The 15,015-nt window shown below is 40.6% G+C and overlaps 1 protein-coding gene across 3 annotated transcripts in view; it reads right to left on the minus strand.

The window, feature by feature from the left end:
• Positions 1 to 15,015, minus strand: part of LOC310642996 (E3 ISG15--protein ligase HERC5-like) — a 42,466-nt gene that overhangs the window by 25,245 nt on the left and 2,206 nt on the right. For all 3 annotated transcript variants that reach the window (XM_083367009.1, XM_083367008.1, XM_083367010.1), the window contains exons 2-10: positions 13,399 to 13,525; positions 10,742 to 10,818; positions 10,322 to 10,543; positions 7,581 to 7,672; positions 5,279 to 5,409; positions 3,485 to 3,633; positions 2,798 to 2,871; positions 1,374 to 1,477; positions 22 to 81 (exon numbers count right to left, since the gene is read on the minus strand). In XM_083367009.1, the coding sequence (XP_083223135.1) occupies positions 22 to 81; positions 1,374 to 1,477; positions 2,798 to 2,871; positions 3,485 to 3,633; positions 5,279 to 5,409; positions 7,581 to 7,672; positions 10,322 to 10,543; positions 10,742 to 10,818; positions 13,399 to 13,525 (1,036 nt within the window). The remainder of the gene's footprint in view (positions 1 to 21; positions 82 to 1,373; positions 1,478 to 2,797; positions 2,872 to 3,484; positions 3,634 to 5,278; positions 5,410 to 7,580; positions 7,673 to 10,321; positions 10,544 to 10,741; positions 10,819 to 13,398; positions 13,526 to 15,015) is intronic.

The following is a 15,015-nucleotide window of genomic DNA, read 5'->3' on the forward strand; positions in this document are numbered from 1 at the left end:
TCTTTGATGGATGCAAATCACCTTTGGTGTAGAAAACTGCCATTGATGCAAGCTGCTGATGAGAAGATCAATTTAATATTCCTGTTTATGGAAAAGAAACACAAGCAGTGTTTTTTATTAGTTTGATTTCAGAACTGAGCTGGATTCACAACTAAGACGAAATGGACAAGAATCTTTGGTTATAAAGCTATCTAGCTGCTTCCAACTTCGTTTTGGAAATGAACTTTGTGGTACCTTTTGTCCCTTGCAGAAAGTCATATAGTACTAAAATCTTTGTAATAAAAGGGCAAGAGAGAAAAGGCAACATCAGGACCATGTCTATCACGTTCTTTATTATAGGACAAACATAAAAGGCCTTTTCTTCCATCAAAAGCCCTAAAGTTACTTGCTGGAATCAATAGACCCAGGAATCCAGTAGGCAGAAGTTACCATTTTGTCGGTAAAGTAATGTCAAAGTTTATAATACCTTCTACAGTTTAGCATCTTTTAGACATATTGTGAACGCCATAGTTAGGTGCAGATAATGGCTCTTGGTTCAGACATTAAAGAAGACGTTACTTTTAGGAAATAAAAAAATGGAAAGAGAAATATTTAATGCTCTTGGAAGGTGGTTGGTTTAGATTGCAATCCACGTGGCCCAATAGTTATAAGGTGGTGGTGACAATTATTGTTGTTTCTGTCTGACATATCTATTGGGAAGTTGTTTGATTTGATCTTCACATACATTTGTGTGCTCTTTGAAATGCTTATTTCAAAAAGAAACAGTGTAATGTATGCATGTACTTATGTACATATTCTTATATAAAATATATTGGTGACTTTTAGAATTAAGGACCAATGACTCTAGTTTAAACTATAGAATCCTTAAAGGGAGACTAATACCACTAAATCGAGAAACACCAGTCTATTTTTCATTGACCAGATATTGCCCAGTTGCATTTGATTCTGGATTTATAAGATTATTTTACAAACGCTAATTTATGACAGAGAGGTAGTCCTCATTCATTGACCACACATTCAGCAACAGTTATGATGGTGCTGAACAAGGGGGACAGCCAGTCCTCATAACTATGGCTACTGCAGGGTCCATTTGTGGTCCTCATTTTGACAAGCAAGTCGATGGGGAAGCCTGCAGGAGCTCACAAATGATGAAAATGTGATTGCAAGAAGCTGCATCCACACGGGATTTAAGTAATGATAGCAACTGGGATTGCTGGAGCAGCTGTCATGTGTCAATGCGGTTACATGCCATTGCGTTTTATGACTATATTACTTAACAATGGAGTTCCCAATCCCAATTACTGTTGATAAGTGAGGACTGTCTATTTGTTTCCAGCAATTGTGGAAATCAGATGATCCATGGTGGTATTTACCATTTTATATTATCCCAGCAGCTGGGATCCGAATTGGACAACCACTTAGTAAACTTTTCCTCCTCCACTGTGGCCAGTGTTTGTGTTACATTAGCGTATGTATTCTGCAAAAAAAAAAGGTAAAAATGTATTTTCACGTATCTGGTACAATGTATATGGCTTCATGTTTAAACTACGGATCAGGAGAAGCTGTACATAAAGGTACAGCTTCTGTTCTAATGCAGAGAACAGAATTATAAAAATATTGAAACTGTTGCATGAGCAACCCACAAAGAGCGAAGTTGATTTTCAAGCATGTGTATGTATCTATGTGTGTGTGCTTGTTTGGCCTTTTAAGAAATCAGTTTTTAGCAGAATGAAAATTACCTTACCTCAAATATTACTCCTAAGACCTAAGGGATAGAAAATATTTCCCCCGAACTGGCTATAAAATATATCAGGAAAAAGAAATTCAGGTTGTACATCCATTAATGTGGCGTTTCCATATATAATTTGGATCATACATGGATCCATGTATAATTTGGATCTCTCTTAGATACTAGAAGTTGCCTGATTATATTAACAATAGCTTGCTTGCCTCTCCTAGCAGGTGACAAGCTTTATGTCTTCTTCTGTTCCACTTCAATTCAGAAGTACAAACACAGCCTTTTATTAGAATCACAATTTATATATGGAGCCCTAAATACTATGCACGCATGTGCGGGGGAACCTTTACCTTTACCTTTAAATACTATGTTACTTTTTAAAAAACAGAGATCAGTGGAAAAAGAGTGATGAGCAGATGACAGCCCTTGCCTGACATTGCTTGGATTTGGAAAAAATTAAATTGGTTAATATCTGGACTGGAAATGACTAGAAAATACAAATGACTAGAGACTAGATTAGTGTTTCTCAACCTCAGCTACTTGTGGACTTCAACTCCCAGAATGGCTAGCTGGGGAATTCTGGGAACTGAAGTCTTAAGTACCTTAAAGTGACCAAGGCTGAGAAATACCAAACTAGACTGTGAACTTGGGAAAAATATTAAGGAAGAAAACCAGGATGAATTGTTTCTAAAGATTACCCTAAATCTAAAGTATAATTGTATACACCTGTTCCTAACACATCAAACATGTCTCAACAATATTGTTATCTTTCTACTGATAAAGGATAAAATGTGATTGAGACTAGAATTTACTAACTGTCTGGATAGACACTGAATAACCAATAAAACATTTTGGAACAATAATCCATGTCATGGATCATTGCATTTAGGCTTATCATGTGAGTGAAATAGGGCATTTTTTCAAAGCTTTAGGCAAGCCCTGCTTGACTCATGACAAGGCCAATTCTGGAATGAATTTTTTTAAAATATTAGAAGTCAAATGTTGGCATTTTGTGTTACAAATTATCTATGTTTGTTGGCAAGTTCCCCATCTGATTACCTTTTCTTCCAGATGAAGCACAATACTTTGGTTGTCTCCAGCAATGATTTTAACGACCTTGCCCAAGGAACTTCCTTTAGAAAAAGACAGAAAAAAGAGTGACTCCTCCTTTAAGATTAAGAAAGATTTCTATCTAGAACCCAGTTAGTAGAACTTTGACTAAGGACACTTACAGTGCAAGCTACTCAGCTAAAAGAAACTTCTCAGTATCTACTCAGAATCAATCACTGCATGTCAAGAATCAACTCAGCACATTGAAATAGAATCAGCTGCTGTAATCAAGATACTTATTTCCAGTGCTTTTTTTGTAAAAGAAAAAGGTGCCGGAACTCACACATGTCATACAACCCGCCTTGCCTACCCTACAAGGTTCCATCCAAAAAAAGGTGCCAGAACTCCGTTCTGAGCGTTCTATGAGAAAAAAAGCCCTGCTTATTTCAGAACACATATGCTGTCAAATCAGGATTGTCCATTAAGACAACATAATTGTCATCACAAGCCAATATCCCATCCCAATTTTGTTCTCTGACACAGCCTTTATTTGTGTCTTGGTCACATTTTTCCCTACTAGCCACATCTCTCTGTATGCATAAGTTTTTTTAATTGTAACCTGAAAATAATTTTCAGTCTTAGGATTTAGCTTGTAGCTTGCATACAACATCCAGCTGGAAAAACGGAGTGACTTACTGTACTTCATGTGTTTGTTACGAACAGCCAGATCAAGAGGAAGGGGAATCAGCTGATTACTTGTTCTTCCTTCTCCAAGTTGCCCTTCTCCTCCATAGCCAAATGCATATACTTCCCCAAGTGACGGGACATAAACCAAAGTGTGCCATCTGTTTGCAGAATCAAAGATAGTTTTATCGATCTCATCAGGCCTTTGTAAACTGAGACGATATTATGACCGTTGACCACAACATGTCCTTGTTCTGTTGTTTCTTTACAACTCTGAAGCAATAGCTTTTGATTAGCAACAACCCTTGATTTGGGGACCAAACAGAGACCTGTTCCATTTCTTGGTTTGCAGAATTTTTATTTCTTGATTCTGAAACAGTTGTTAGATTTGCCTTTATAGTATTTCTCTCTGCCATTGTTGTGATCTGCCTTCCCTGCATTTTTATTTACTGATTCATATTCGGGTTGACCTCTTTGAAAATCTTGAACACAGGAGTCAATTCTCTATTGCCAGATTTTAGCACTGAATATCACCAACCTATTTTTTTTTTAAAAAAAACCTCAGATGCCTTGCCAGTGGTGAGACATAGCTTGCTTTCCATTTTTCATATATTCCATTTTTCAGTATTCAAAATACATAGGCAAGATACTATCCAGTCGCTCAATACAGCACACACATATATATAAAAAATCCTACAGAGAGTTCCATCTACCCTACCCCAAGGCCTGGGAGAACAGCCAGGTCTTCAAGGCTTTCTTCAGGATGGAAGCCACACGGATCTCAAGAAGAATCGAATTCCAGAGAAATGATCTGGATTCCCCCTAGATGGCATTGTTTCATTGAAAGGACCTGGAGCTCACACACTCTGTTGGCTCATGGTGGATGGGCAGAAAGCATGGAAGATTAGGCAGTCCTTCAAGTAACCCTGGGCCTCTGCTATGTAGGTTTTTTAGGCAATAAGCAGCATCTGGAATCGAACCTAGGGCAATACGGGCACCACTACAGTTCATGAAGCAAAGGTGTCAGTTAGACAAGCTGAAGCATCACTTCAGCTGCTGTAATCTGGACCAGTTGAAGCTTCCAGTTGGTCTTCAGAGACAGCCACTTCTTGGTGCTCTCTGAGCTGGCTTGTTTTATTTATTTATTTTTATTTATTTTAATTGCATTTATATCCCGCCCTTCTCCGAAGACTCAAGGCGGCTTACAAGCTTAGCAGTAGCCTTCATTCTATGTATATGCCTGCTTATTAGGGCTTTCACACACACACCCCCAAGCGGCATTATTACAAAGTCAGCTTAATTGCCCCCAACAATCTGGGTCCTCATTTTACCTACCTCGGAAGGATGGAAGGCTGAGTCAACCTTGAGCCTGGTGGGATGCGAACCTGCACTAATTGCAGGCAGCTGGTGTTACTTAAGGAGGCATTAGCCCACTGCTCCACCAAGGCTTTATATTCTGGTGTCTTGCCTGTCTGGGTGGGTGGGGGTGGTCTTAGGGAAGACACCAGAATATAAACTGACTGCAAATAGCACCTCCTTACTAGCACTGATGATGTTACCGAGTTAGGTAATGAAACGTCTGCAAGAAAACAAGCAAGCTCTCTGAGGACTCCTCATGCCAACCCTGAGCTACAAATATTCTCCTTCATTGGTACCACACATTAATGTATGTGTTTCTCTTACTTGTTGTTGCCTCCTTCCCACTGATGTGCAACTATGGAGGGCAGGAACCTTTTCCTGACTTCACTTGATTCTAGTTGTCCTTCTGACACCATCAAATATTTGGAAGGAACGGGGATTTCTTACCTTCCACACGCTACCTGGGTCACTTGTGCACCAAACAGCTCTGCCACAAGACGTGGAAACAGCTCGTTGCAGGTGGAATTGTGGCCAAGTTGCCCGTAGCAGCCAGATCCAAAGGTGCAGACTAATCCATCCTTAGTGGGAAAGAGGAAAAACATGGCACCGTTCAATACAATGACTTTGTCACTTGGCTGGGAATATTAAAAGTTGTACACATTACGAAGGGAAAGAGGAATGGTAGTACATAGTAGAAAGTATGTAGTCTATATTCTGCACTACACAGACATCACCAAGGAAACTTAAATCTGTATCAAGGAGTGGGGTAATTGCAGTCTGTACAATCATGCAGTCCTCAACTTACAATCATTGTTTAGTGATCATTCAAAGTTAGAACAGTACTAAAAAAAGTGAATTATGATTATTTTTCACACTTACTACCATTGCAGCATCCGCAAGGTCACATGATCAAAATTCGGATGCTTGGCAACTGGTTCATATGATAGTTGAAGTGCCATATAATCATCTTTTATGACCTTCTGACAAGCAAAGTCAATGGGGAAGCCAGATTCACTTAACAACTGAGTTACTAATTTAACAACTGCAATGATTCACTTAACAACTGTGGAAAAGTCGTAAAATGGGGCAAACCCCACTGTCTCACCTAGCAATGGAAATTGTTTGGCTCAATTTTGGTTGTCAGTTGAAGGCTGCGTCTATTTTACTCCTGCTAAGAGTACACCTGTGTTGGACTTTGCATGGCTTATTGAGACCAACAGAATTGGCCAGAGGTCCTTTCACAGCCCTCCTATAAGCCTTGGAATTGTATCTGTAGACCTGCATGGCAAATGTTGAAGTCCCTTTTAATTTCCCACAGTGCCCTTAAACATAGCATTGCTGTAAGAGTTGATTCTGTGATTGAACAAGATTTTTTAAAAAAACTGTAACCCAGACATGTCAAACACAAGGCCCGGGGGCCGGATCCGGCCCGCGAAGTGGTTTCATGCGGCCCGCGAAGCCATCCTGGAAACAGTGAGGGAATGGCCCCCACTGCCTTGGCCCTGGCCCAGAGACCCTCCTTCTGCCAGAGACCCTCAGATCTGTCCCACTCCTGCCCAGGCCCCCATAGGCACCCTTGATGCCAACGATGTAGAGCTGGCCATGCCCACCCAGTAGGCCACACCCACTCTAGCCACACCCACCCAGTAGGCCATGCCCACCCAGGCCACACCTACCCGGCCCCCTGAGGGCAACCGCAATGCTGATGCGGCCCTCAATGAAATTGAGTTTGACACCCCTGCTGTAACCCTAACCCCATCCATGTATTGATGTGGGCAAAGAAGAAAATTCAAGCAAGGAAATAAAGATGTATTTATTTTACAGTATTTATGGATGCCTCAATTAATCACGATCCTCTTCTGGATTGTCCCATTTGTGTTTCTTTGACATTAGATGCAAAGCACCTTTATCTGAATGTGGTTTAGAATTCTAGATTAGACTGTAGTAGTACAGGTAATTTTTGACTTAGGATCCTTTGTTCAGAGCAGTGTGCCCTGCCCATATCACCATGGCAGCCACTGCAGCACAAGATGTCTCTGTTGGGTGGGCCCACCTGTAATGTATCGGGTTCTTCGTGCAGGAAAGAAGACGAGGCAAGTGAGTTCAGCAAAGCTCATGGTTTATAGCTTGCAGGATCTGAACGGAGAATTGGGCTGCAGCTTGCAGCAATTTATAGCCTGGCCCCTAGGCAGCAGCCAATAGATTTGAACTAACCCAATGCCGCCTAGGGCAGCCAATAGCAGCACTGGAAACCTGTAGTCTGGGTTGCTGGAGAGCTGTTAGCTGCTCCAGCTAACCACGTGGTGCTACAATTGAGCCCAATACATAACAGCACCAATGCACACACTTTCCCTTTGTGCCAACATTCCTGGAAAGCATAGGCCTTCTCCCTGTCCCACCACTCCTAGAAGGCTTGGGCCTTCTCCCCACCCACTCCCCACCCACTCACCTTATCTTTCTATACAGCTGCCAACAAGTATGCCCAGCCAACACGAGACACAATTACTGTAGAAAGCTAGCCAATGTAATATTTCCAAAGGTAGATACAGCCTCAGAACATTGTGTGTGGGTCAGTAGGTCATCTTGAGAGGTTTCTGAGACTCTTTCTAGCCTTCAGAATCATCATGAGGGCTGGCACCTGTCTCACTAGTTCTGAGACAAACTCCTAGAGGTGAATCCGAAAGGAAGGCATCACAGAAGATATCACACAAATCAGATGAAAAGTTTTTTAAAAATGGTAAATATAAACCTTTGAGAGAACTGCAGTGTGCTCGCCACCACATGAAATAAAAACTGTCTTCTTTTGCTCCAATGCCTTGACGTGTGCAGGAATGTATCTGTCTGAAAGGTAAAAGGAAAATTAAATATAACCACTTCCAATGACAATGCTTTTCAAAAAGGTGAAATAAAATCTGTTATTGTATTTAACACGTACAATAACAGATGGTTAACAGAGGGATTTGAAGATTAGTGTAATGCTTGGGCTAACGTGTTGACTTTTTTAAAAAAAATATGTACTATGATCCTGATGTTGGGCAGATTTGATTATCAGATAGAGATATCCTTACCAGGAATATTTTGTTTGTTTAATGTAGTGTTTTTGTTAAATTGGGACGGGAAAGCTTATAACTATTTGTAAACCCATTATTTAAAGAAGAGGAGAATTTATCATTTTTTCTTTTTTTATTATTATTATTTATTTATTATTTTATTAGATTTATATACCGCCCTTTCCCGAAGGACTCAGGGCAGTTTACAGGGTATTTTAAAATCAAACCAATACAAAATACAAAAGTTAAAAAACAATTTAAAAAGATTAAATTATCCCTAAAGATAAAAACCCCAGTTAAAAATTCTCAGCCTGGGCCGGAGAGCTCAAAGAGCCAGGTCTTGATGCTGGCAGCAGGTGTTCCCCTCAGCATCCAGTCAGGCTGAATTCTATATGTTTATGTTTAATGTTAAATCAATTTGATATTTAGCACATTTTTTTCTTTTTTGTATACATTTTTTCATTTGTTAGTGTTGGATGTATGTCTTTCTGTTTTGCACACACTTACACACACACACACTTACACACACAAACTTACACATACACACACACACACCAAAAAAAAATCAATAAAATTAGTGAACTCCGGGATATAAAAATAGCCTTTTTATTACTGAGCTTTCGTCAACTACCTGTTGACATCTTCAGAGTAAGGGCTGAACCTATATGTACATCCCACAGAGAGGGCCTCCTCAGGGTGCCTCCGGTCAGAGAATGTCGGCTGGCGGCCCCCAGGGGGAGGGCCTTCTCTGTGGGCGCTCCGGCTTTATGGAACCAGCTGCCGGTCGAGCTCCGGATGGCACCGGACCTTCGCTCCTTCCGACGTGGTCTGAAGACCCACTTATTCGAACAAGCTGGCCTGGCCTGATGGGGGGATTTTAGGGTTTTTAATGGGTTTTTATATTGTATTGTTTTATTGGGCGATTATTTAATTCTTTTTTAATTTTTGTATTTGCTATTTATATGTGCCCTGTTCACCGCCCTGAGTCCCTCGGGAGAAGGGCGGTATATAAATTTAAATAATAATAATAATAATAATAATAATAATAATAATAATAATAATAATAATAATAATAATAATAATAATAATAATTTGTGTGACCATTTTAATGGTCAGGACATAGAACATATATACAGCACGCTCACCACCCTCTCGCTCGCATATAGACTCAATTGTTCTGGCTTTGATTTAAAAACTGGTCTTGTCTGAAATTCAAAACTCCCTCCTCCCAGCTGTTCGGTGCATAAGTCTCACTGCACTGTGCACAGCCGCACGTCGGTTGTGTCTTCACGAGGTGTGCAATCGGCCTTTAGCCCTTACTCTGATGATGTCAACAGCTAGTTGACGAAAGCTCAGTAATAAAAAGGCTATTTTTATATCCCAGAGTTCACTAATTTTATTGATTTTTAAAATATCTACACCTGAGATTCAAGTATTTAGAATGATCAAAGATACACACACACACACCCCTATAAGATGAAATAAAATCATTTAGCAGAATTGGAAATTGTTTTGCATACAAGATTGGATTCTTTGTCAACTACTGTGCTTCCTTTCTCTATTTAAGAACATACAGGGACTACAATAGAGACCCCAACATTCATTGTTAAACAGTGTAGACATTAAGTGAGACATCATGGGACTGCATCTGATTTTACAACTTTTTCCCCAATGCCATTAAGCAAATTTCCATGGTTATTAACTGTGACTTGCAACCTTCCTTGCTGGCTTCACCATTGATTTTGCTTATCAGAAGCTGGCTGGAAGGATTGCAAATGGCGATCATTGCTGCGATCATTGCAGTTTGCAGAATGGTTGCCAAGTGCCCAAATCAAAATCATGTAACTATGGGGACACTGTGGCAATCATGTGAGGGCCTGTGCTAAGTAATTTCTTTTCTAATGCCATTGTTAACTTTGGTCACTAAATAACGAGCAAGGACTACCCATATTTGAAAACCAAACCAGAGTTTTCCAAATGTGTTGATCTAAATTGCCCTCAGGACCATCTTCTCCTAGATCAGTGGTTCCCAACCTTTTCTATACCCCGCACCCCTAGAATGCCTCTGATGTATTCTCGCACCCCTTACAAAAGTTCGAGATAACAGCAACACATTATGCATACACACTATAATTGTGAAAACCCAACTTTTCGCACCAACTGGAATATCGCCTCGCACCCCCGGTTGGGAACCCCTGTCCTAGAAGATGCGAGGCCCTTATTGCTCTCTGATGAGCTTGGTTGTTCTCCTGCAGATGTTTCATTACCAAACTAGGTAACACTATCAGCGCACTGATGATATTACCTAGTTTGGTGATGAAACGTCTGCAAGCTAACAACCAAGCTCAGAAACTATGAGTTTAGCTGATCCATTTTTTATGATTATGAATGAGCATCTCTCAAATGCCTCCTCCACCCCATTCCCAGAATTTCTCCTCACCTTCTGTGTCTCCAAGGCCCAGTTGTCCAAACGTATTCTTTCCCCAAGAGTAAACAGTCCCAAAGATAGAGACAACCATACTGTGAGCAGATCCAGCTGCAATCATAATCAAAGGAATGCCTTCCAGTGCTACGACCAGCTGTGGATCCTTAATGTGGCCCTTCTTCTCTCCCACTCCAAGCTGGCCGTGTTCATTCTCACCCCAGGCAAAGAGTTCTCCTCCTGAGCACAATGCACAAAAAGAAGCTGTTAATACAGAGATATCCATATTTATCTATATATTTCTATCCCGCTCTGCTGACATGGAAGCTTTTCCTTGATTTTAAGTCAGTTGGGGCTGTGCACATCTGCGGAGACATTCCAACTGAAGTAAAAGGCAAGTAAAAGCATTGTTAAAAGAAATGCACAAATAGCCAGTACCTTTTGAAAGAGCCATGGAATGATGGTCACCACATGCAATCTGTACAATGTATTTGTTTCCTAATTCTTTCAGTAGTCTGCAAAAAAAAAAAGAAAAGAGGAATACATGTTGCTCAGTTATCAATACCTTATATAAGAAGTAGACAAGAGAGTCAAGTGTAAAAACACCTGTCACCGAAATGTGTGCTTCACAAACAGCTCTGTATTTTCATATTACTCTACTACTAGTTCTCACGCGAGGCATAAATGGCTAGATTCAAATTGTCTTACTTCAGACGCATTACTGTATGTCAGGGGTGTCAAACTCGCAAGCAACGTCACGTGACGTGTTGCGACATATCGTGACTTTTTTGCCATTGCCGGCAACAGGGTGGGTGCAGTTTCACTATGATGCATCCGGCCTGTGGGCCGGCAGTTTGACACCCCTGCAGTATGTGAAGGTCCAGTTCTCTGGAGAAGGCCCTAATGCTGGGAAAGATAGAAGAAAAGTGTCAACTTCAACGAACCTGGCTGAAGCCATCTTTGTTGTTCTAAGTTGCCACGTGAAAGGGAGGGGAAAAGAAGCCCATTTTGCTAGACTAAACAGATTGGGTCCCATGGGAACCAAGGTCACTCCCACACAAAGAAAAAGGAGAGAAAACAATCTGTTAAACAGCCCGCCAAATACTTTCACTGGATGATGTGATCAGTAGTATAGTTGAGAGAATTGAATTATTAATTTTAATTATTTGGGATCTTTGGGGAGGGGGATTTTCAGACTTGGTTTAATGTCCTGGTTCCGACTGATGGAACCAAATAAATCAGAACTCCGAGGCGAGAGATTTCCTCAAAGAACATGTTTGATTTGAGGAAATCTGCAGCCTCAGAGTTCTGATTTATTTAGTTCCATCAGTCGGAACCAGGACAAAAAGAGAAGAAGAGGATGACCAGCGGTAAGGCAGTGTTCCAATACAGGTAGTACTTGACTTACAACAGTTCATTTAGTGACCGTTCAAAGATACAACCTCACTGAAAGTGACTTATGACCATTTTTGACACTTATGACCATTGCAGCAACCCCATGGTCATGTGATCAAAATTCGGATGCTTGGCAACTGGTTCATGTTTATGACAGTTGCAGTGTTTTAGGGTCTTTTTGCAACCTTGTGGCAAGCAAAGTCAATGGAAAAATCAGATTCACCTAACAATTGTGTTACTAACTTAACAACTGCAGTGACTCACTTAACAACTGTGGGGGAAAAGATTGTAAAATGGGACAAAATTCACATAACAAATGTCTCACTTGCCAACAGAAATTTTGGGCTCAATTGTGGTTGTAAGTTGAGGACTACCTGTATCTAAGGGGGTGGGGAGTCAATCTATTCTCCAAAGCACCTGAAGGCAGGAAAAGAAGCAATGGATGAAGTAAGGAGAAAGTTCCTGACAGTGAGAACAATTAACCAGTGGAACAGTTTTCCTCCAGAAATTGGGTCTGTCTAGTTCAGGGGTAGGCAACCTCGGCTCTTTTATGACTCATGGACTAGTTGAAGTCCATGAGTCATAAAAGAACTGAGGTTGCCTACCCCTGGTCTAGTTTAATGAAGAGAAGGACGAGAGGGGACATGATAGCCGTGTTCCAATATCACAGGGTTTGCCACAAAGAAAAGGAAGTCAACCCATTTTCCAAAGCACCTGAAAGAAGGACAAGAAGCAATGGATGGAAAGTAATCAAGGAGAGAAGCAACCTAGAACTAAGGAGAAATTTCCTTACAGTTAGAACAATTAATCAGTGGAACAACTTGTCCCCAGAAGTTGTGAATGCTCCAACACTGGAAGTTTTAAAGAAGAGACTGGACAGCCATTTGGAAATGGAATAGAGTTTTCTGCCTGAGCAGGAGGTTGGACTAGATGACCTTCAAGGTCTCTTCCAACAACCACAAGATCATCATGATCATCATAATCATCATCATCTCCAAGGTCCCTTCCAGCGCCATTCCAGCGCCATTCCAGCGCCATTCCATTCCATTCCATTCCATTCCATTCCATTCCATTCCATTCTATTCTATTCTATTCTATTCTATTCTATTCTATTCTATTCTATTCTATTCTATTCTATTCTAAATAAACAATTGGAAAGAGATATCTAGTGGGCTGCTGCAATGTTCAGTTCTGGGCCAAAGGCTCTTGAACAGTTATATTAATAGCTTGAATGAGGAAGAGAACGATTGTCCTGTTTTTTTAAATATGCCCTGAAATAGTGAGAATGTAACTCTTTTTCTTTTGGAAGAAAACTTTCAGGTGAATAATTGCATTCAACAAAAAGGAAAGCAGAAACTTGCAGGGGGAAAAAATAGCCCTATTATTTTAATCTTGCATTCTTTTATCAGAACTGAAGAACTGGGATGAGAAGCGAAATGTTTTCAAGGAAAAAAAGAACAACAAGAAAATCCAGCTGCCTTTTGAAAAGCACCTTTGGGACAACCATGGCCTGGATGACCGAGAGTCTCCATAAACATTCTGCTATCAAGCTTATTTTTAAAAGCCTCTTTTTCTCTGCATACAATCCATGGAATCAGCAAACTGAATGATGATTATTCTTCTAGCCATGAGCCTTGTTCACTCAGGCTGAAAAAAAAGACAACCGCCTTACCATTAATATATAATAAGGAAATTCCTACCTTATTTTTGGGGTTTGGGTTGTAATATCATGCTCCGAAAGTTTTCCATTCGATGAGAGAATAAGCAGGTGAGATGCTTCACAATCCACTGAATTTATCCTGGTTTTCTCTTTTAAGCAGATGCTCCCTGCAAGACATAGCACAAGACTGTCCACCATGATTTTCACTAACCATTACCTTAATTGGTACTACATTTATAAATGTTGCAAGCCACACAAGGAATTCTGCTGGACCTAAAGGTTGGAGTCATTGTGAAGGGGAGTTAGAGAGAAGCAAGGTTATCACATTTCAGTCTTTACTCACCTAGGGATTTCAACTTGATTATTTGGGGGCCATTCTATGTCTCAGCTCAGTCTAACCTATGTGGATGTTAACAAGATCAAAAGAGCAGAAATGTCATGCCCTGAGGTCCTGACTAATAATTAAAATAATTAAATTAAAAACTCCCCTTTTAAGATCCTGTAATCCCTTAATTCGGGGTGGAATCGGGGCAACGGGATGGATCTGAGCATTTACTGGCCGGATGCCCTTCCTGACACCACATGGAGTTTGCAGGAGATATTGTTTCTTTGCGCCTGAGAGAAACATCTGCTGCTACATAGGAAGGATCTCTCAACCTTCTGATTGGATGGTGAATTTCTTCACCACTAGGCCGTTACGCCACTCAATTAAAATAATTAAATAAATAAATATTTAGTTAATAATTGAATTAATTAATTGTGAATATACTATTAAGAGTTAATAGCATAATGATGATTAATTATTGATACATTAATAATTGAAAACACTGGATGACGAAAAATATTTTTGATGCATGTACTTCCTAAAGCAGAACTGGGTGTCCTGAGACATTTGTTAAGTGAATTCCCCCCCCCCATTTTATCACCTTTCTTCCCACAGTCATTAAGTGAATCACTACAGTTGTTAAGGTAATAACGCGGTTGTTAAAGCAAATTCGGTTCCCCGTTGACTTTGCTTGTCAGAAGTCCCCAAAGGCAAATCACATGACCCCGGGACACTGCAACCGTCACAAATAGGAGCCAGTTGCCAAGCGTCTGGATTTGGATCACATGAGCACGGGGGAATGCTGCGACGGTTGTAAGTGTGAAAAATGGCCATAAGTCCCTTTTTCAGTGCCGTTGTAACTTTGAACAGTCACTAAATGAACTGTTGTAAGTCTAGGACTACCTGTACTCAAAATGGCTCCTTGAGGGAAGTGTCCACTAGCTTGGTAGAAGAATTAAAGAAATTAAAGAAGAATTAAAACACCAGGGAAGCCTTGAGATGTGCAAAATGTAATATAATGCATTTACAGGGGGCTGCCATTGAAGAGCATAGAAAAGCTTCAGTTGGTTCAAAATACAGTGGCTCACGTAGTTTTTTGCACAAGTCTTAACACTTGTGCATGTGTTACCTCTTTTGCAGGAGCTGCGTTGGCTGCCCATTCGCCTTCAGGTACAAGTCAAGATGCTGGGTGTCACCTTAAATGCCCCTACATAGCTCAGGGCCAGGTTATTTGAAAGACCACCTCTTCCTAGTTACATCCACCTGACCCACTTTCAAAGAGAGGGATCAGCTAAAAACCTCAAATCCCTCTCCAACTTCACCCCAACAACA

Source organism: Vipera ursinii (genome assembly GCF_947247035.1).
Source record: "Vipera ursinii genome assembly, chromosome: 7".
NCBI classification, from domain to species: domain Eukaryota; kingdom Metazoa; phylum Chordata; class Lepidosauria; order Squamata; family Viperidae; genus Vipera; species Vipera ursinii.